The sequence below is a fragment of the Anabrus simplex genome, chromosome 1 (assembly GCF_040414725.1).
Source record: "Anabrus simplex isolate iqAnaSimp1 chromosome 1, ASM4041472v1, whole genome shotgun sequence".
In the NCBI taxonomy this organism is placed as follows: Eukaryota; Metazoa; Arthropoda; class Insecta; order Orthoptera; family Tettigoniidae; genus Anabrus; species Anabrus simplex.
The window spans coordinates 625966156-625988197 of NC_090265.1; the positions used below are offsets into that span (position 1 = coordinate 625966156).

Consider the following 22042-nt stretch of genomic DNA (forward strand, 5'->3'; position numbering starts at 1 on the left):
ATTAAGGATGATTATTGAAAATATTTTGTATGTCTAGGAGCGAGATTCCCCTGTAGTTATTAGGGTCGGTTTTGTCCCCTTTTTTGTGCAGAGGATGAATGAGGGCTGTTGTCCAGTGTTCTGGTAGTTCTTCTTTAATCCAGATAGAGACAAGTTGTTGATGGAGGGCAACTTTTGCTGAGGTTCCTGCATATTTCCAGATTTCCGCAAAGGTCTGATCTTCTCCTGGCGCTTTGTAGTTTTTTAATTTATTCAGAGCTTGGTAGACTTCCTTTATTGTGGGGGGATTGATGTTTTCTGGTGATGTTTTTATCGGGGTGTTGGTGTCCAAATGAAGGAGTTTTGTAGGTTCCTCACAATTTAAAAGCTTGTTGAAATGTTTAGCCAGAATTTCTGCATTGTCTTTATTGTTATGGGCCAGCTTACCATCTTCATCCTTCATCAGTAGGGTCGGGGGTTCATATTTTTGGAGCTGCTTTCTGAAGGTTTTGTAGAAGTCCCTTGATTTAGTTTTACTGAACTGTTCTTCAATTAACTGCAGGGTGTCCTTATGATGTTGTCTTTTTATTCTTCTTAAGACTTGGGTAGTTTCTTTTCTCTGTTTTACTAGCTTTTGATAGGATATTTCTGTCTTTTGGGACTGATGTAATAGCCATGCCTGATGTCTTTTCTCCACTGTTTCATCACATTCACTGTTCCACCATTGGTGTTCTTTACGTGGTTTAATTGGAGCTAGGTCTTCTGCAATTTGTTTAAGGTTGTGTACTAAGTCTTCAAGTTTGTCTGTGATTTTTATTTTTTCAGTTGCTTTCTGGTAATTTTTGTTGTTGATTAGCTGGGTAGGATCTATTTTTCTTTTAGTATATCATATTACACAATAAAATTTGCTCATTACCTGTTAGTTGTGTGATAAAAAATTCTTTGTAGCTTGTTTTGCACTCAGTAGCTGCTTTTCAGTGTAAGTTTCCTTGAAACATACTTCCCCCTAAGATGACATTTTAGTCTTCAGAACCATAAGCGATTCCAGTGTAGATGTACTTAATGTAGGCCTGAATTCTGTCTGATTTTGACTAACACCGAAAACTTTCTGTTGGGGAGTTACTGTGAGGTACACTTAATACTGCAAATACAACATTACTTAAGGTTTTATAGTTAATTTGTTCACTTTCATTTTTAAGCTCTGCATTGTTGCCCCATTTCACATCAATCTACAATATATTCATGGAAAGTATCCCACTGGTAAACTGCAAATTCCTCCTTAAGTTTGTCATGTTCACTTTCCTTGACCAAACTTGGGAATCTTCGAACAAAATATTCAAGAGATGAATAGGAAACCTTCATTATGAGAGAGATGTCTACAACTTCGGCATGATGAAGAAATTCATCATCAAGGGGAATTTCCTGATAATGTAACTGCAAGCTGCCATATAAAACTCTCTTACAGAATTATAAAACATCACACTCATTATCTTTCAAGTATGCCCTCGCTTTTGCTCCAGTTACAAGTCCTCACTGGCTTTCTGGTATTTCCTCCTCTTGAATTCAACACTCAAAAGGGAGGTAGATTCTGACTGAACAGAACATGGCTGAACAAATCTGACCAATAGGTCAGTTAAAAGACCAGTATGGCTGGAGCATCTTCTTGCAGAAATAAATTCACCGAGTTACAGACAGGAAGTGTACTCTGAAGAAAGTAGCAAAACAGTTTTGTGTGTGGGTCTTGTAAGAAAGATTTTACAGTTTCAAACTGCTTAGTGCTCTCATTTTTATGGTGGGGCTCACTACAAAACATGTGTGTCAAAGCTTCCCACTGCTCAAGAACTCGATTAATAGACTGAAGAAGGGAGAGCCAATGGGTACCGACATATTTCAAAATTTTGTGACCCTCTGTGCCATATTGTTGAATTTATAATTTTCAGGGTCGCTGAAATGAATAGTCACACTTCGGATGTTGTTTAAGTCCAAACTGAGCTCCAGTCGGTAGTGGGGTGAGAAGGGGTGAAGAAAAGAAAATGTCCAAAGTGTCAGAGTTTATAGACGTATGAGTGTACGTTCTAGCATATCTCTCAACCAAACTTGGTACACATATGACTTATTATCTGGAAGAAATTACTAGGGGGTAAGATACTGCTAGCACCTCTAGGGGTGGGGTTGAGTTATAAGAATACAGAAAGAGGGGTGAACTATAAAAATAATGGACAATGACAAATATTAATGTACAGTCCATAGTTTTTGGGGTCGCTGAGGTGAATAATAATAATACTCTGGATGTCATTGAAGTCCATGTTTAGCTGCCATCAGAAAAGGAAAATGTCCAAAATGACCAAAATTACGCATGTACTGTATGTGTGTTTCTTCCAGCACAGCGCTCATACAGTACTGGTACACATATGATTTACTATCTGAAAAAATACTGTAGGATGATATATAAAAATAAAAATATATAAAAATAAATGAAAATAACATATGAATGTTGAATCTAACCTACTGTTTACGAAGTCACTGAGTTGAACTGTGACACTCTGGATGCTGGTTAAGTCATACTTCAGCCGCAATCAGAATCGAGGTTGAGAAGGGGTGAAAATTAATGTAAAAATGACCGAGATTATGGATGTATGTGGGTATATTCCAGAATGGCTTTCAATGAAATTTGGTATACATATGACTTACCATTTCAAAAAATACTGTTGGGGGGAAAACACTCCTAGCACTCCCAAGAGAGGGGGTGAAATAGAAAAATAAATGAAATCAACTGATATTAATGTCAAATCCATTTTTTATGAGGTCACCGAATTGAACTGTGGCACTATGGATGCTGGTTAAGTCATACTTCAGCCGCATTCAGAATGGAGGTTGAGAAGGGGTGAAAATGACCGAGATTATGGATGTATGTGGGTATGTTCCAGAATAGCTCTCCATGAATCTTGGTACACATACGACTTACCATCTGGAAAACAAAAACTATGGAGTTGAAACATCCCAATGCCTGCTAGGAGTGGGGATTGGGAGGGAATGACATGTAAAAATAAAGAAAAATAACCTATATTAATGTCGAATCCATTGTTTATATGTTGCTGAGATGAATTGCGACGCTCTGGAAACCATTTCTAAGTCCACGTTCAGCCTACATTGTGACTGGGGGCTGAGATGGGCTTAAAAGTAAATAGTCTAAAATAACCGAGATTAGTGTAGAATCCACTGCTTTTGGGGTTGCAACGCTGACTGGTGACAGTCTAAATGACAGTTGAAATTATGTACATTGTATATATAGTACAACGGGTAAATACATATAGTTATCACTTATTATGTTTTTGACAGGATCATAAACTTTACAGTCAATTCGAGCTTCCATAAGGACAAAGTTTTATTCGAAAATTAAATAATCTAAAACTTGAAACCAAATACATCTAAGTAACTCTAAAACTGCATAATAGTTCATAAAATATCAATCAACATGTTGTAAAGGAATTCTATAAAAATTCACTTCACACATAACTAACTGGTAATACAAATTTAATGGCAAACATTCAAAAACTATCTGGGCGACGCCGGGTACTACAGCTAGTTTCATACAAAATAATTGCGATATAAAACATTATCATGAAAATAATTACAGAGCCTTGCTGCTATTTTACTCACCTTAATGTATGGATGTCCTTTATGGCTCGTGCCAAATTGGCGACATACACGTTCCTCTTTACGATGAACATAAAATTCAGGCTTGCGAAGTATAGCAATTCTTTTACCATTTTCAGAGAGTGCAAATGAAGAGAGTCCTTCAAGACGCTCCTTATCTTCAGTTGACACTGGCAGAACAATTGGTACGGATTGATTCACACCATTTCCTTCCAGCAGACAATCAAAATGTAGACACTAGAAAAAAAATGGTTCCACACTAAAAACTTCACATTTATTAGAAGATAAAATACAAGATTTCTCTTAAATGATGGAAGTTATCTTTGTTTTAAGCATTATGCCAAAACACACACACATGCAGTAAATCTCTCTGAACATGTAGTCCAATGAAATTTTACTTCCCAAACACTTCATCAATAGATGGTAAACTTTGTTCTAAAAATGGATAATTACAAACACTTACATAATTAAAAGTGCATTTGATACATTTGAACACAACTAAAATCAAATAGTTTCAGTTCACTATCCAGAAGTTATTACAATTTATAGTTTCATTAGAGTGAATATTAGAACATTTTTGAGCACATTGTGCTTGTAAAATCAACAATGCTATATGAGTAGCCTTAAAACTGTAAGGATCTTACCTGTAGAAACTGATCTTCTCGCATGAAGCCTGTAAGAGGTGTAGCCCAGCCTTCTGCAAGTACTTGCACCCACTGAAGGTCCACTACACTTATTTCAAGTGCTGGAAGGTGCATGGCTTCTTCCCGAGCAGAAGCCACACGGTTCTCTGGGACGAACAACTCCCGCACCAAATCACTTGCTTTAGCTGTAGCTGGTATGATACCCTTTAACATCAAATACCTACATTAACCTACATTACTAAACATGGAAATGGTAACACAAAATCTATCAATGTAAACCAAGGAGCATACAGCAAATGAGATAATAGAGATAAATAAGCTCACCGGACAAAATATTAGTCACTCTAGTGCGCGCATACAGATGGATCGTTAAGCCTGTACAGATGGTGCAGCGAACGAGTCCTGTGCTCAACCACACGTGCACTGCCTCTACGTTAACATAAGGTACAAGTGATCAGTGAGACATTGATGTTTCAAGCAGACAGTGTACGACAGCATGGGTAGATGTAAGGATGTACCAGAGTGGTAAAAAGGGGCAATCATGTTTGGCCGTGCCCATGGCCATACGGTGTGTGAAGTTGCTGGATTTGTTGGTGTTTTGCAGCGGAATGTCCAATGTGTTTATAAGCAGTGGTGTATTACACGTGGCCACGAAATACGTTGTCAGAATTGTGATTGGAAAAAGATCCTGACTGAGAGGGACCAGAGACGCGTTTCATGGTTTGTGAATCACAATCGCTTCCAAACCCGACAGGAATTGCTGAAGTCAGTTCGAGAGAGAACAATGTGACAGGAACTGCATGCAATGAACATTTGGAGTCATCACCCGCAAGAGGCAATTGCTCATACAGGCACATAAAGCTGCACGTCTTGGGCTAGAAATTATCGAACATGGACAGTAGCTGACTGGCGGAACGTAATGTGGTCTGATGAATCATGTTCTTGCCTGTGTTCCAATGATGCACGTCACCGAGTACACCAAAGGCCAAATGAAGCATTTCATCCTGGATGTGTGTAAGGTCAGGTTCAAGCTGGAGGTCAGTCTGTGATGTTTTGGAGGTGTTTTTCTTGAAATGAATTTGGCCTGCTCTCTGAGGTGACCACTAACATGAACCAGCAAGTTTACATTCTGGACGATAGTTGCCTTGCAGTGAACATCTGTATGATGAGTATGCTATTGATACCCATATTTTTCAAGATGAAAACAGCAAAGTTCATCAGGCTGGACGCATATGTGACTAGTTTTCTGAACACTCCCCCACTCTATTACACATCGACTGGCCTGCAAAATCACCTGACCTGAACTCCACTGAAAATCTGTGGGACATGTAGGAACAGCGGGTAAAACGCCGACATCAGCATCCCTGCAATTTGATGGAAATGCGCAATCAAATCCTCAGCCAGTGGCTTAAAATCTTTCCGTTCGTGTGTCGACAGCCGCCTTTCAGCGCTAACACATGTGTGTTGAGCTGTGGTCGACACACAGTTTTGTATTGCATAACTACTCTGTGGAGTACATTATGACTTCTATTTATTATTCAATGAGTGCTGCTATCTTCTGGGCACTGTGTGAATGAATTTCAGACAACTTCTTTTAGAATTTGAAGACTATTACTCTGTTTCCTTAGTGATGTATATGCTCAATGGAAAGCTATCAAGGGAACATGATGGCACCCGGCTTGACGGAGGATGAAATAGTGGTGACAATTTCGACTGAATTTACGGACAGTGACCACGAAAATAATTAACTTTTCGAGGCAAGTGATGTTTCAGAAAGTGATCTGAGTGATAAAAATAACGACAGTGATGCGTGTGATGTTGGGGGAGTTGATAATGTGTTGCCGCTACCCGTATCTCACCGGCGTGTACAGAATTCCAACACTGCTTGGAGATCGTAGACTACAGGTGAAGTAGGCCTGCCTAAATTCCCTTTTAGGTCAGTAAGTGGATTTGTAAGCCATGGTAATAGACCCGTTACAGAATTACAGTACTGACTCTTTTTTATGGACCAGTTACTAACCTCCATTAGGAATGAAGACTAATGAATATGCGAAACTAAAAATTCAGAGAAACACTCCACTTCAGAAGCGGTTTATATGGTGTTCATGGAAGGACGTCACACTAGAAGAACTGAAGGCCTTTATTGGTGTTGTGATAAATATAGGAATAAACAGTAAGAAAGAAATGCAGGACTATTTTAATGAGGACTGGTTAGATAAGCAATTATTTTACAAAGATGTGTTTTCTAGGGATAGATTTCTACAAATATTTTGGAATATTCACATCTCCTCTCTTCAGACCGACTAAGTAGGACCACAATCAAGGGGCTCTAAAGTTAAAACATAGTGTCATACTTGTATATGAAATTCAGAGAATTTTTCATCCCAGGGCAAAACTTGAGTGTTGATGAAAGCACTGTAGATTTCAAGGGTCATATTGTTTTCAAGTGCTACAATAAGCAAAAGCCAACCAAGTGGGGGTCTCCCATAAGTCCAACCCCTCGTCCACGTCGTGGGAGATGGGCAACATTAGAAGTAGGGGAATGCCTGTAAGGGTGAAGTACAGTGGGGACCTTGTGTGCCCCGGGATCGCTACGGTAGCTGTGAAGGCCTTACAGGAACCCTGAAAATAGTGGCTAACAGGACTCTGGTGAAGCTAGTGCCTTGTAGTATAGGGAGTTGGTTCTTCAAAGGCTAAGGGAAGAAACCCTGAGAGAAAATCAGCACGCCTAGATGCTATAGGAAGCAGCCCCTCCACTGGGCTTTGGGTACTGTGGGCTAGTAACTTGCACACCCGAGAATCAAGTATTACAGAAACACATACAAAAGTAAACCGGGCAGATATCTCGATGACAACTTTTGGAATGAAAACTCAAACTCGAATTGGTTCTGGAATGTGCGAACAATGTACGAAGCAGGGAAGTTGGAACAGATTTCAAAGGAAATGGATCGCTATAAGATGATGGTGCTTGGACTGAGTGAAACACGATGGAATGGATTTGGAGAGCATCAGTTGAGAGATGGCAAAACGTTGTTATATTCAGGAAAGGAAGATGATGATGACCACCAAAGTGGAGTGGGATTGTTGCTGACAAGAGAAGCACGAAAATGCCTCCTTGACTGGAACCCTGTTTCAGACCCATCATTACAGCACAGTTCAAGACAAAAGTAAGAAATATTCATCACCTGGTACAGTGCTATGCACCAACAGAAACAGCAGAGCCAGAAGAGAAGGACCAATTTTATGGACAGCTTGAAAGTGTCCTGACAAAGATTAAGAAGAAAGAGATCAAAATGCTAATGGGTGATTTGAATGCCAAGATTGGGGATAAAAATGACGGGGTGGAAAGAGTTCTTGGGAAACACGGAGTGGGAGTAAAGAATGACAATGTAGAGTGCTTTGTTGAATTCTGCCTAAATAACCATTTGGTGATTGGTGGATCAATTTTTCCTCACAGGACATGTCACAAAGTAACATGGGTTTCGCCAGATGGGAGAACACATGGGTTTCGCCAGATGGGAGAACACAAAATCAAATTGATTACTTTGCAATCAGCCAGATGTGGAGACGATCCCTCTTAGAAAATCGGAACAAAAGAGGCGCAGATTGTGGAAGCGACCACCACCTGGTAATAGCTGAAATTAAACTGAAGACTGCTCCAGTAAACCGAAGGAATAAACGAAGTGGAAAGAGAAAATTCTATGATGAAAAATTGAAAGATGCTGAAGTTAAAAAGGATTTTGTAATCAAGCTGAAGAATAGGTACAGTTCACTTGCTCTAGATAATGCAGAAGGAGGCTCAAATGAAACAATAGTGAATGGAAAATGGGAAAGGATAAAATCAGCCTTCCTGAATACAAGTGAGGAGTTATTGGGATTCAAGCAAAACAGGAGAAAGGAATGGATATCAGACAATACCTGGAAGAAGAAAGAAGACAGATCAAAACAAAGCTAAATCATTGCAAAGATGAAATAAAGAAAACAAGCTTGATAGAACAGTTCAGTGAACTGAAGCGGCAAATAAAGAAAGTAGCAAGAAATGATAGAAGAAATCAGGCAAATAGCCTAGCAGAATTGGTGCAGGAGGTAGCACTTAAAGGAGACTCAAAACAGCTTTATAACGTTACAAAACAGCTGTCTCAAAAGAAATTCAATCAGCGCAGGCCAATAAAATCCAAGGAAGGTAAGAAGCTTACGAATAATGAAGAACAAATGACAAGATGGAAAGAGCATTTCAGAGAAGAGCTAAACAAAGTCATGGTACAGGAGGATCAAGGAGAGGAAGACTATCGAGAAGTTCCGGAATTGAGAGTGAATATCAACCTGCCGACAAAGACCGAGATCATAAAGTCACTGAAAAGCTGCAAGGCAGGCAAAGCACCCGGAGTGGATAATATTGTGATGGAGGTGTTGAATGTAGACTATGAGTTGACACCTGAGCTGCTCTTGCATTGTTCAAAGACATGGAAGATGGAGACACTCCCAGACGATTGGAAGAAGGTCATTTTGATAAAACTACCAAAGGAGGGGGATCTGACTTGTTGCACCAACTGGCGAGGAATTACACTCTTGTTTATACCAAGTAAAGTTTTTTCGAGAATCATACTGAATCGATTGAGAGAACCACTGGAGGCCAAGATTGGGAAAGAGCAGGCAGGTTTTAGAGAACACCGATCCTGTATAGACCAAATAAACAGCTTAAGAATTATAGTAGAACAGTCCATGGAATATCAGTCTTCACTGTACTTGGCATTGACTTTGAAAGAACTTTTGATAGTATACAGCGCCAAGCAATCTGGAGAGCGATGCAGGGGTATGGGGTTCCAACGAGAATTATCAACATGGTAAAAATGTTATACAGAGGTTACACTTGCCAAGTGGAACGTGATGGAGACCTTTCAGAGCCCTTTCAAATAGAGTCGGGAGTGAGACAAGGGTGCCTGCTCTCAGCTTTGCTGTTCTTGTTGACATTAGATCAGGTCATGAGAAACGTGGTTGAAGGGAAGCAGAGGGGAATACAATGGGGGATTACTAATCGTCTGGAAGATTTGGACTTTGTGGATTATATGTGTCTATTATCTCACTCATTTAAACATATGACTGAGAAAATTAAAGACCTCGAAATGGAAGCACAAAAGGCGGGACTCAAAATAAACATTGCTAACAAAGGAACTAAGGATCACTGCCAGAAACACGAACCCACTGGTGTTAGAGAACGAGATAGAGCGAGCTGACAACTTCTGTTACCTAGGAAGTATTATTTCTAGAAGTGGAGGAACAAATGAAGATGTCCAAAATAGAGTAAACAAGGCCAAAGAGGCCTTTGCCCAGCTCTTGCCGGTGTGGAAGTTCAGAGAATTGAGAACAAAGACTAAATTGAGGATCTTTGAGACAAATGTGAAATCAGTGCTCTTCTACGGTTGTGAGACATGGAAGATGACTGGAGAGATAACATGCCAGGTCCAGACTTTCATTAACAGATGTTTGAGAACCATCCTAGGAGTGCAATGGCCAGGTATTATATCAAATCAGGAATTGTGGGAGCGTACCCAACAACGCAAGGCTGAAATCCAGATAAAAGAACGTAAATGGAAATGGAGAGGTCACACACTGCGTAAAGGTCCTGACAGCATTCCAAAACAGGCTCTTGAATGGAACCCACAAGGGGCTAGAAGAAGAGGGAGACCAAGGAAAACATGGCGTCGAACAGTGCAAGTGGAGGCGGCATCAGTTGGGAAGTCCTGGAAGAACATCAAAACTGTGGCAGGAAATCGAGTCAGATGGAGAGCTCTTGTATGTGCCCTATGCTCCACCCAGGAGTAATAGGAATTAAGTCAACCAAGGGGGGACTTCATATTTATGTACTTTCTGACTCTGTTACTGGGTATGTGCGTGCAATGGAACCTTACTATGGTGCAGTGACAACACAAGCACCTATTAGGCCTGATTTGCCTTTAACTGCTAGGACTGTCATCCATTTGGTGACAAAAATTTTGCAGGCTGCTAAAGAAACAGGTTTTCATGTCTTCACGGACCAGATTTATACTAGTTACGAGTTAGCAGCTGAACTACTGAAACTGAAAGTCCACATTACAAGCATTGTAATGGTCAGCAGGAAAGACCTACCTCCCCAGGTGAAAAAAGAAGCAACAAAGGAAATGAAGCAGCATAACACAGTAGCAGTGAGAAAAGATGACATCTCATGTGTAGCTTGGAGGGACAAGAGAATTTTTGCCATGCTGTCAACATTCTACGACAATTCCACTCAGGTGGTGAAAAGGGTAATGAGGAGAGGAGGTTAGGAAGTTTACATAAAACAGTTGTTGTATGTGGTTATAATAAGTATATGGGGGGAGTTGACGTTTCTGACCACTATGTGAGCTCGTAACCCTTTGCACGTAAATTGGTTATGTGGCCTGGCGGGAAATGTTTTTCTGGCTTCTGGAGGTATCCATTGTGAATGCCTATCTTCTCTTTAAGCAATCCAACCCTAAAATGTCGCATCTGAAGTTCAGGAAGAACCTAGTAACCCAACTTGTTGGGAACATCCAGAACACTCAGAACCAGAAAAGGGGCAGGCCATCCACTACAGATGATGAAGTGTAATTAAATGGCAAACTGCATCTGCTTCATCCCCATCTTGAAGGAAAAACGAAGGACTGCAAGGTTTGCAGCAATAGGAAGGGGGGCTTGTGAAACGGTTCACTTCTGCAAAACCTGTGAGAAGCAACCAGGGGCCTGTTCCATGAACAAACTTTGCAACTTTTTACATTACGCTTTTCAATTATTGCAAAGTGCAAAGTCTTTCTGTTCCACCATGATCTACGTATTACTTTTCAATTTCTTTGCAAAGTGAAAAGTCTTTGTGTAAGAGTGAAGCGATCTAGTTTATTTCATGAATAAACTTTAATACTCCATGATTTAAATGTTTTATTTTTTACAGTGAAGACTGTATAACTGTGGTTGTCAAGGAGAAAAGGGGCATTCTTTTTGTCAACGTTAAAAATAATATTGAGAGAATGATGCCCAGGTCTGTCACCATAAATCTCTTTGTACTCAGCAGGAGCATAAAATTACCGAGAATACCGTCAACACACCCACTCACAGAAGGAAAGCCATCTTTCATTAGAAATTCTTTCACTATATTATGTGGATCATCAGGCCAACGTACTAGGTTAGGAAATATTACATTTAATATAGCATCTCGACTTTAGTAACAGTTCTGCAAATAGTTGAGTTTGATGTCTCATGCATTGCTGCTACACCGTGCAGCTGGGCACCATTTCTTCACCAATGTACGCGTACAAGATTTTGTTCTTTTTCCGAAAGGGATTGACTTCTTTTTGCTGCAGGTTTCAATAAATGACCAGTCATTTAAAGAACACAGTCAGCTTGTATTGGGGTAACAAGAAAACGCTTGCAAAATTCCGTCAAAGTGAGGTTATGAAAATTAATCGTGTCTTTGTACATTCTCTTGTTGGATTCATCATCACTCTCCTCACTTGATAATAATAAAAGCTCTCATCGTAACATGTTTATATCACTAAATCAAATTCTACACCAAGAAACTAGTGTAGGTACTGTTAATTAACAGCTGAAAAGGGGAATCAACTCTCTGAAAGATTTCTGAAAACTTTTCACTTAATTTCTTCGCACTTTTCATTTCTGTACCGATGGAGGAACATAACAGGCTTGAAAAGTGAAAAGATTCCTAACTTTTCACTTTTCACTTAGCAAGACAAATCTAAAATGTGATGAAACAAAATCTGCACTGGAAAGTGCAAAGTGAAAAGTTGCAAAAGTTAGTTTGTGAAACAGGCCCCAGGACTTCACCCAGGCCTGTGCTTCGAAAAGTATCACACCCTCCAGAAATTCCGATGAAAATGTGGGAAAAGAACTATCTGTGTCTTTCTTGTCTTTGTGTACAACATTTTTGCATTTTGAATCTGTACAAAGTTGTTGCAAATATGTAAATAAGTATTTCATAATACATCTCCTCAGTATGGCAAAAACGGACAAATAATTAAAAGTTGGGAGACAATATGACTAGGAAAATATTCGAGGGCAAAGGGTTAACCTGGATGCAACATACCTGCACAACCTTGTGAACTTGCTTCCTAACCAAATCCAGGAGGTTATCAAGTCCAGAGACAGAGTTACACGGTATTAAATGATGCTTGTATTGATTTCTCCAGGGGTGACTAATCTTTTGTCCTGTGAGCTTATATAGATATCTATCTTCAGATATTAATAATTTCTGAATATGTAACAGTTATCTGGAAATGATACTTTAAAAATGTCATTTAAAAAAAGTTATTACTTGACTAGCTCTTGTACCTGTCATCGACAGGACAATCACTTAGCATGAGCATCATTACATTTGTGTCAACTACAGTATTCACTGATCATTCTTCACAGAACTGGGACTTCAAATAGTGGTTTAATGCCTTCATGCTTCAAGGTTTCGTTTCTATTGGGAGGCCCAGTAAATACTCTCAGTGAACACAATAACCCGCTAACTCAAACAGAAACCTTCAACAGGTTTACACAGCTAAACACTGATAGTAGAATGAACAATACAACTGTACTCCATGAGCACCTAGATTGAAGTGACTCGGCTGGAAGTTACATCAACTTGACAGGGGTGCATCTATCAGCTATTGCTCTTCCGTCTCTTCCTGGCTTGCCAGCATGTCATGAAGACAGTCAATGTGCAGGGGATAAAGGAGGGAAATAATGTTTCCTACAGCATTAGTAACACGCATATTGTAATTACTGTAGATTATACTGATGTTATTAAAAATGGAGATATTAGTGTATTTGATTCTCTTTTGTCTCTGTTTTCCCTTTCACATGGACCACAAAATTTCTTCTTCTTCTTTTTTTTTTTTTGCTAGTTGCTTTACGTCGCACCGACACAGATAGGTCTTATGGCGATGATGGGACAGGGAAGGGCTAGGAGTGGGAAGGAAGCGGCCGTGGCCCTAATTAAGGTACAGCCCCAGCATTTGCCTGGTGTGAAAATGGGAAACCACGGAAAACCATTTTCAGGGCTGCCGATAGTGGGGTTCGAACCTACTATCTCCCGAATACTGGACACTGGCCGCACTTAAGCGACTGCAGCTATCGAGCTCGGTCACAAAATTTCTGTATATAAAGTAAGTACAGTGTCAGCCTCTGTGGCTGAGGTGGCAGCGCGCCGGCCTCTCACCGCTAGGTTCCGTGGTTCAAATCCCGGTCACTCCATGTGAGATTTGTGCTGGACAAAGCGGACACAGGGCAGGTTTTTCTCCAGGTACTCTGGTTTTCCCTGTCAACTTTCATTCCAAAACACTTTCCAATATCATTTCATTTCATCTGCCATTCAATGCCCCAGAGGAGTGCGACAGGCCTCGGCAGCTGGCACAGTTCGTATTCTCGCCGCTAGATGGGGGCTTCATTCATTCCATTCCTGACCTGGTCGAATGACTGGAAACAGGCTGTGGATTTTCATTTTCACAGTGTCAGGTTAATATTAAGAAAAATAGATACAGATGTATAAAGCCTTTGAAACAATGCTGAGATGATCTACATAGCTACTGTCTGTAGAGTTAGCTGGCGTACCAGTCACTGACGGAACTATCACTAGGCATGTACACGATTTAATTTCTGTTGACCCCTCATGTTGTTGACGAAAGTCTGAGGCAAGCAAGTGGAGAGGCTCTACCTGCGAGTGACATGTCGCGATGTACTTGTTTCCTTCTGGTATCAAAACCAAATATTAGGTTACAATTCAAGAACCTACAAAAAGATGTCAAAAACTTTTCATAACGTTGCTGGTATGGTCTCCATTGCATCTCCACAGAGTTCGTTATCAGCTCTTGGATTAAACTTTCAGATGACTTCCACTGATATTTCTGTTTTGTTTCACTGTATCAAAAAGATTTAGGAAAAAAGAAGTTTGCAAGTTATATTCTAAATCAATTTTGTCATGAGCAATTATCTTGTAAAACCGACCGTAAGAGAGGTGCATAGAGTTTTATATGTTAGGCCTCCTCTGAAGCATTCCTCCTGCTGTTGAAGTAATTTACATAATACAAGCTAAAAATGTGCCAAAAAACATAATGAAGGAACAAATGAAAAAACAAAGAGAGACATGACGGAAATAAAAACAGCACAATCATATGGAGTAATAAACAACTCGCTGCGATACAATTCAGTGAAAACAGGGGTTAATACAAAACATAATTGAATCTAAAAACTGTGTTAACCTAAGAAGAAAAGAAATTAAAACAAATGATTGATGGAAACGAACAATAAGTGCACATAGCGAGGTTGCGGACCTCTTAGTCTACAATATTTTGGTTTTATAACAATTCAGAACAGGATTAAATCAGTGTCGAATTCAGGCCGAAAGTCTGCCTTTGTAGAAACACCATCACATCGAATGGCTAGGAGGGGTGCGAGAGCGAAAAAGTTTGAGAAACCAAGGCTGAGATAACGTGCAGGCGAAATGCATGTGACAAGTGATGGAAAAACACCGATGAAATTTAACACTTTAGAACAGCAGCATTCTCAATTTCTTCTCAATCTAGCAGCCCCGTTCTCAATTATTGTTTCACTATGTTGGCTGGTTTGTTTGCCTTATTTTTAAAGGTCGGGAGGGTCACGACAAAAATTGAGAAGCTGTGTTAGAGAAGATGACAGATGCATGGTAAACTGTGACCATAGTGGAAACAGTCAATAAAGTTCCAATGGTGTTTAGAAGGTGGTTGTCCTCTCAAAATGGCCTGGCTTTCTCCAAGTTAACAGTTCCGTTCGTATGATCGAGTCTATTGTTGGCTCAGCTGTCCATTGAAGAAGTCTTGCTCGTGAAGAGACTAGATTTTCTTCTGAAGACATGAAGCAAAGTTCTCTATGAAACGTAAAGAATTTCACCTTGTTTTCTGACACGGCAAAAACCCAAAAGCTTATTATCATGTCTACAATTACGGGCTGTGAAAGCATCAATCTAAACATCCATTATAATTATTAACGATCTACACTTACATGTTCTTCAAGCAATTCTACAACTTGAAGAGTGCTTTCTTCTATACTACAATCAACAGTTTTAACCACAAGGTCAGGTACTTCTGGTTTTTCATATGCCTGATCAACACCAGTGAAACCTATAAAAGAAAAAAAGAGTTGAATATTAAATCTGTATTACTTCTTCCCTTTTTTAGTTATAAAACTTATCCATTGTAAAAAGAAATATTACTTTAATTACGCAGTCATACTACAACGACATGTTACAAAGTGATCAGCCAATGTAAAGCTGAATACTATTTCTTCAACTGGTCCAAATCAATCAAGTTAATTCTTGAGTACTAAAGCCCAAAGAGTAGTGATGAATATAATAAAATATAATCATTTATACAAATTGTACTATATTTATCTAAGTAAAACAAGGTACTTCTTCAACTTGGTTTCTACTAATAACAAATTAAAAATTAAGAGTAAAATATTTCCACCTTTTCAATACAAAATCAAGTAATGTGGGTTACTTTACGGAAGAAACATTTATTGGAACTAGTTTTGACCTATTTTTTAAGGTCATTATCAACCAAACTGCGAGTTGCATAATGTATCTGATAGTTCATAGAAATTGTAAAAAGTCGTGAAAACACAGTGGTTTGTTACTATAAATGTGAAAAAGTCAAATTTGTTGTAAAAGTTTTGGATAATGCATAATTTAATGCACTTAGCTGTTGAAGGAAGAATTCAAGAATAATAATTTGGACGTTGAAGATTCTTGAGGTTTGTATATATATCACTCCTTATGAAGTTCTGATAGTTGCGCTGCGATTGTTGGATGTAAGGCCTCATTGGTGATCAAAGTTTCAGATTATGTTTAAAAAGGCATACATTGATGCATATAGTTGTCGTTGAAGGATAATTTGTAATCACAGTTCAATACGGACCATTCAAAATGAAATTCATATCTCTTAATTATTCTACTAATAATGTCATCAACAACAATCTAAACAATTACTGAAAGGAACAAACAAATAACAAATATGTGATATCTAAATAAGTGTAGTAAAGTCTTCATAATTAGTAGTATTAATCTATACGTATCAGAAGCACGTTTTTAAAATCAACAAAATGAAAGGTTCTTTTACCTTTAATATCACCCTTTCTTGCTTTCTTGTACAGCCCCTTAACATCTCGCTGTTCACATACATTCAAAGGGGTATCAATGAACACTTCAAAGAAAGGAAGATCACTGTCTTTATGTATCTTGCGGGCCATTTCTCTATCCTGTAATGAATAATAATAGATCTGAAATGAAATCTATAAATATATAGGAATTAACAATATGCCAAGGTGTATTATGCTGCATTTTATAATGATGATGAATAGACAGTGAGTTTCCAGTGAAACAGTTTTCAAGATATCACAATTATCCAATTATCTATAATTATCTTTGTCATCAAGCATTCTACTGACAACTCTCACCTAGATGAAATCCAAATGCATACAACTGTTTACTTAGCAGAACAGGCAGAACAGACTTTTGTTAGTAGAGTGATAGCCTGCCTGGTGGCTACGATTGTTATATCTTAAAGTTTATATGGTCTGACAAGGTGGTTAGCCAATTTGAGTCCTGTTGATGGTGAAAACTGTACATGTCAGAATGATGGCTAGCAAGGCAGCGAGGCAGGAGAGGTGGTGGTATACAATTTCTAATGACTAGATTTCATACGAAAGGCCTGGATTCAATTCCAAACCTCTCCGCAGTTTTCATATGGAGCAAGAACATATGATGCTGTTGATGATGATTCGTCCATAAGATGGAGACGCAAAACCTTGAGCAGACCCCTTTGTGTTATTCAAGAGGAGTAGGCCAAATTCCAACAATAGATTTCAACCTCTTCCAACCTCATCATCATCATCATCATCATCATCATCATCACACCCAAATGCACAAATCAACTATGTGCATCAAACAGAACGACCTGAACCAGGTGTACCAAACACGCCTTTAGACACTCTCGATACTAAAAGCCATATGCTAAATAAATAAGTAGTGAGATGGTGAGTCCAGTGATCGAAGGTAATATGTTACTACAGCAGTAATTCTTATTTCATAGGATCTAGGGGTAAGTTTTATAATACCTTGTTTTGTTCCTAAAATTTTTGTGCAAGAGAGAATTATGTGGTAGCACTTTTCTCCAACCTTGAACCCCATCAATAATCATCACCTTCTGATATACTGCCTTAAGAAATAATGTGAGGTTTAAGTACTTCCTCTAACAACCATTACATGAAGCTTAACACAGTGTAATTATTCTCTTTCAATACAAGTTTTACATCATGAACTCAATAAATTCTGTTTATTTTTCTAAATTGATACAATGCATGATAATGGAAGTGTTCTTAGCAGTTACATATAAATCATTTCTCTATTTCTCTGGAACCTCTTATACTGTATGAAATAGTTACCAGTATCTATTTAACAATATCCTCCTAGATGACACAACAGATCATTCACAAATTTACCATTCTCAACTAATTCAGTGAAGATACTTAATACTCTATCTATGGAATCTGTTCCACTTAGGATGTTCATATCACATTAGTATTAACGAGTGTACAAAAGCAGTTGTTATTACTACAATACTGTGATGTTAGCTATCCCATTAATAGCCTCCTACTGTCTCTTCTACATACTTAAACCCCCCCCCCCCCCCACACACACACACAATCACTCTCTTTCTTTATTTCTTTCTTTCTTTCTTTCTTTCTTTCACAGAATGACAGTACATACAAGGGCTCACAAAGGTAGTCCATACAGCGATTCCAACAATGCTTGGGAAATGGTTTTCAAACACTCAGTTTTTTATATTTTAATGGAAGATTATCTATTAACACAAAAAGTAAAAATTATAGAGTTAGAATGGCTTTAGCTGCAGGGACTTAGTGCAAATAGTTAATTAAATACAAAATACAGCCCCGAAGGGACTGCCAATCAATGGTCGCAGGAACATGTTATTTTTTCCTTTTGCTAAAAATGGAAGTTACAGGCTTCACACTTACATGGTTAATTAACAGAATTATGTTAAAACTTCAAAAAATATGACTGAAATAAGTACTGTACGTACGAAGGGGTGTCAAAACATAACCAGAATGATTTTATTACAGCAAAATACTGGCTACTTTTATTTAAATTCACTTCCAGACCTTCAAAGTATTCTCCCGTAGACAATACAATGGTTCCAGCATTCAGTCCACTGTTCAAAACACTCTCCGAAGCCCTTTCTTGATAGTCTGTTGAGTATACCTGAAACTGCATTGTTTACTTCTTGATCACTTTGAAAATGACGGCCCCGAAGTTCCTTTTTTCACTGCAGGAAACAGGTAGAAGTCACATGGTGCTAGGTCCAGTGAATAAGGTGGATGTGGCAACACCTCAATGTCCAATTCGGTTATTGTGTTTTGTGTCTTGATTGCCCGATGCACAGGTGTGTTGTCCTGGTGCAGGATCCATCCCATTTGAGCAAAGTTTGGTCTTTTTTTTCTGCAATTTTTCTTTTCACTGGCACCTTCAACAACACTTCACAAGAGCAATTAGCACTAACAGTACATTGCCTTTTCACAACATGATCGTACCCAATACCCTGCTTATTAAAAAAAAGACGAGGTGCATGACTTTCCCTGCACTTGCCTGAACTTTGGCCTTTTTGGTTCTTGAACTGGAAGGATGTTTCCATTGGACACCTTGATGTTTTGTCTCTGGGTCATAATGATGAAAAAAGCACTCATCACATGTGATAACCCTGTTCAAAACGTCTGGTTCCCACCAAAGTCTCCCTTTCTATTCTTGACATGCCATCATATGTTGAGCTTTCTGTCCATCATTCATCACACGTGGCACCAACTTCGCTGAAACTTTTCTACGCCCTATAACATTGTGTATAATGTCTTTGGTTGATTCATAGGAGATGTTTATCATTCCAGCAATTTGTTCAATGGTTAAACGGTGGTCTTCCCGCAACATTACATCAACTGTGTTCACACTGATGTCAGTTTTCAAAGTTGAGGGTCTTCCAGGGCATGGAGCATCCTCAAGATCAGTTTTACCCTCCTTAAAGCATTTGTGCCACTCAAAAACTTGCATCTTTACCATGGCTTCCTCTCTGTAAGCTTGCAGCAAGATTTCCACTGTTTGTGTTGGAGTTTTGTCCAGGAGAACACAAAATCTAATTGAAGCATGCTACTGCAACTTGAGATCCATGGTGAGTACAGCTGCCCCATCATGGCATTTCATCTTGTTTGGCAGTTGATACGATCTTTTAGCTTTCCTCACAGAAAAAATCAAGGTGTGTTCAATCGCGAGAACGGCACATATAGTTTACAGGTTCCCTTAACCCAATCCAGTGATCAGGAAGACAAGCTGTACTACATTTTGCATTATGACCCCCCATCATGCTGATACCACACGTTTCTCCTTGTCTGCAACAAAATGTTCTTTAACATTGGTAGAAGTTCCGAAAGTGACATACTTGTTGGCATTCAGTGATCTCTCTATGAAAAATAGCCCAGCAAGATGATTGCCCGCTATTCCGCACCACATGTTTACACTCCATGGATGTTCATGTTCCACTTGGTGCAGCCAATGGGGATTGGCTGCATATTTTTAAATGGTTTACTTGGCCATAATTTGTAAACTTTGCTTGATCCGTAAACAAGATGCACAACAACGCTGGTGTATCATGTTTTAATACCCATTCAAAAATATTGACAGAATCCTGAAAATAGTTTCCATGCAGCTCATGATGGAGAGAGACACGATACGGACGGAACTTATGATGGAACAGAATATGTAGTACACTTGCCTGATTAAGGTCACTTCCCTTATGATAGCTAATGTAGGGATATACAGAAACACCTGCTAGAACATTATTTCACACCCTTCTTCAGTCATTCAAATTATTTTGGCAATATTTTTGAGGCATTCTACTTCTAGGTTCACATAATTGATTAAAGGGAATCACAAATAGTCGTCGAGATGGGCGACGTCTATCAGGATATTTCTCAGCATACACATCGTACAAAAGCATGACATTATTTCTACATTCACCATACATGCAGACTACGCTAGTTTTTTCTGCATTTGTAAATACCACTGTCTCTAGCCCATCCCATATGACTTCTTTGTAAGCAAATACCACAAAGTACTGACTAGGAAGTCAGTATGTAATCCATATTACATGACACAAAATGTAAACTTTAATGTACACACTGGTACAGCCGGGAGAGCTACACATACCCTGGTAATGGCTGGTCAACTGGGACAGATAGCATTCCCAGATGGAAATGGCAATATTACATGAACTATGTGCACTAGGACCCTGTAACAAAAGCCATTGTCATTTTTAATATCTGAACTTTTATTTTCTTCATGTTAATAGGAATAGTTCCATTTAAAAAACATCAACTTACTGCTTGAAAACTTTTTTCCGAACATTGTTGAACTTCCATTTTGTGAAAACAGTGCATCAGTAACACACCTTGTTTTGGAAATATTCGCGGTGGTATTTTTAGGCAATTCAATCTGTATGTGTGAAACTATGCCATACATTGCCTGGAGAAACTTCTCAGTACAGAGGAAAATTCAAGTTGGGCCAAGTGAGGACTTCTGGCTTTTAGTGCCACCTGTTCATGTAAATAGAACCTATCTTACATTAAAGTGAAAGCAAATTATATACTTCTACAGTATTTTTTCTTCTCTTGAGATTTGATCACTATTTTCCAGAAATGAGTCAAAACGTATACTGAAATGTGACATACACTGCCTGACAAAAAAGTTGAAACACCCAACTTATTATTATTATAAAATCATATTACAATAAAATAACTTATAACATTATTCAACTGAAAGAAATGGTAGTTTGTCAACGTAAATTCGTAAACGTACACAACACCAGCAGGTATGTAAATGATTAAATTTGCAATTCTCTGTGACAGGTAGAACAGCCACCAGATTTGCAAAGTGTTGTTTGTGTTTAGTGTTGTTACCAGGCATGGTAGGGATATATAAGGGGTGTGAACAGTGTCAGATATTGAGTGATTACTGTGAAGGACATGGAGATACCACATACTTGTGTGAGACAGCATTACCAGAACCTGACAGAGTTTGAAAAGGGCTTCATTGCGGGTTTCCATTTGGCCAGCTGGTCAAATAATGCAATATTCATAATTGTGGGGCATTCGGATGTGGCAGGACCGACGTTGGACTGCATGGGAACGTGAGGGCAAGCATACTCGTCATCAAGCTTCAGGGCGACCATGTCTGACCACCACAAAGGAGGATCACCGTATTTTGCACCAAGCACAACATAACGCCTTCACATCTACACCTGCCACCCGAGAACAAGAAATAGACTCCCTGCAATATTCTGTCATCCCACACCATTGGTCTGAGACTAGCAGTAGCTGGAATAGGGAATTACCGTCCCATGCAAAGGCTGCCCTTAAGACCACAACAGAAACGGCTGCGTTTGGAGTGGTGTCAAGACCGGGGAGCATGGATTGCTGATGAATGGCATCGCATTGTGTTCAGTGATGAATTGCGGTTCTGCACTACCCTGGATGACCTGCGAGTACTGTATAGCAGCGACCTGGAGAGAAGTCCCCTTCTTCCAATGTCTTGGAGAGGCACAGTGGTGTTACTCCTGGTGTCATGGTGTGGGAAACCATTGGGTATGATTTCAGGTCACAGCTGTTAGCGATTGAGG

At 39.1% G+C, this 22042-nt stretch overlaps 1 protein-coding gene across 3 annotated transcripts in view; it reads right to left on the reverse strand.

The window, feature by feature from the left end:
* Positions 1-22042, reverse strand: part of Papss (PAPS synthetase) — a 258890-nt gene that overhangs the window by 47856 nt on the left and 188992 nt on the right. For all 3 annotated transcript variants that reach the window (XM_067135681.2, XM_067135685.2, XM_067135682.2), the window contains 4 exons: positions 16424-16562; positions 15309-15427; positions 4281-4484; positions 3640-3873 (listed from right to left, as the gene is read on the reverse strand). In XM_067135681.2, coding sequence (XP_066991782.1) covers positions 3640-3873; positions 4281-4484; positions 15309-15427; positions 16424-16562 — 696 coding nt within the window. The remainder of the gene's footprint in view (positions 1-3639; positions 3874-4280; positions 4485-15308; positions 15428-16423; positions 16563-22042) is intronic.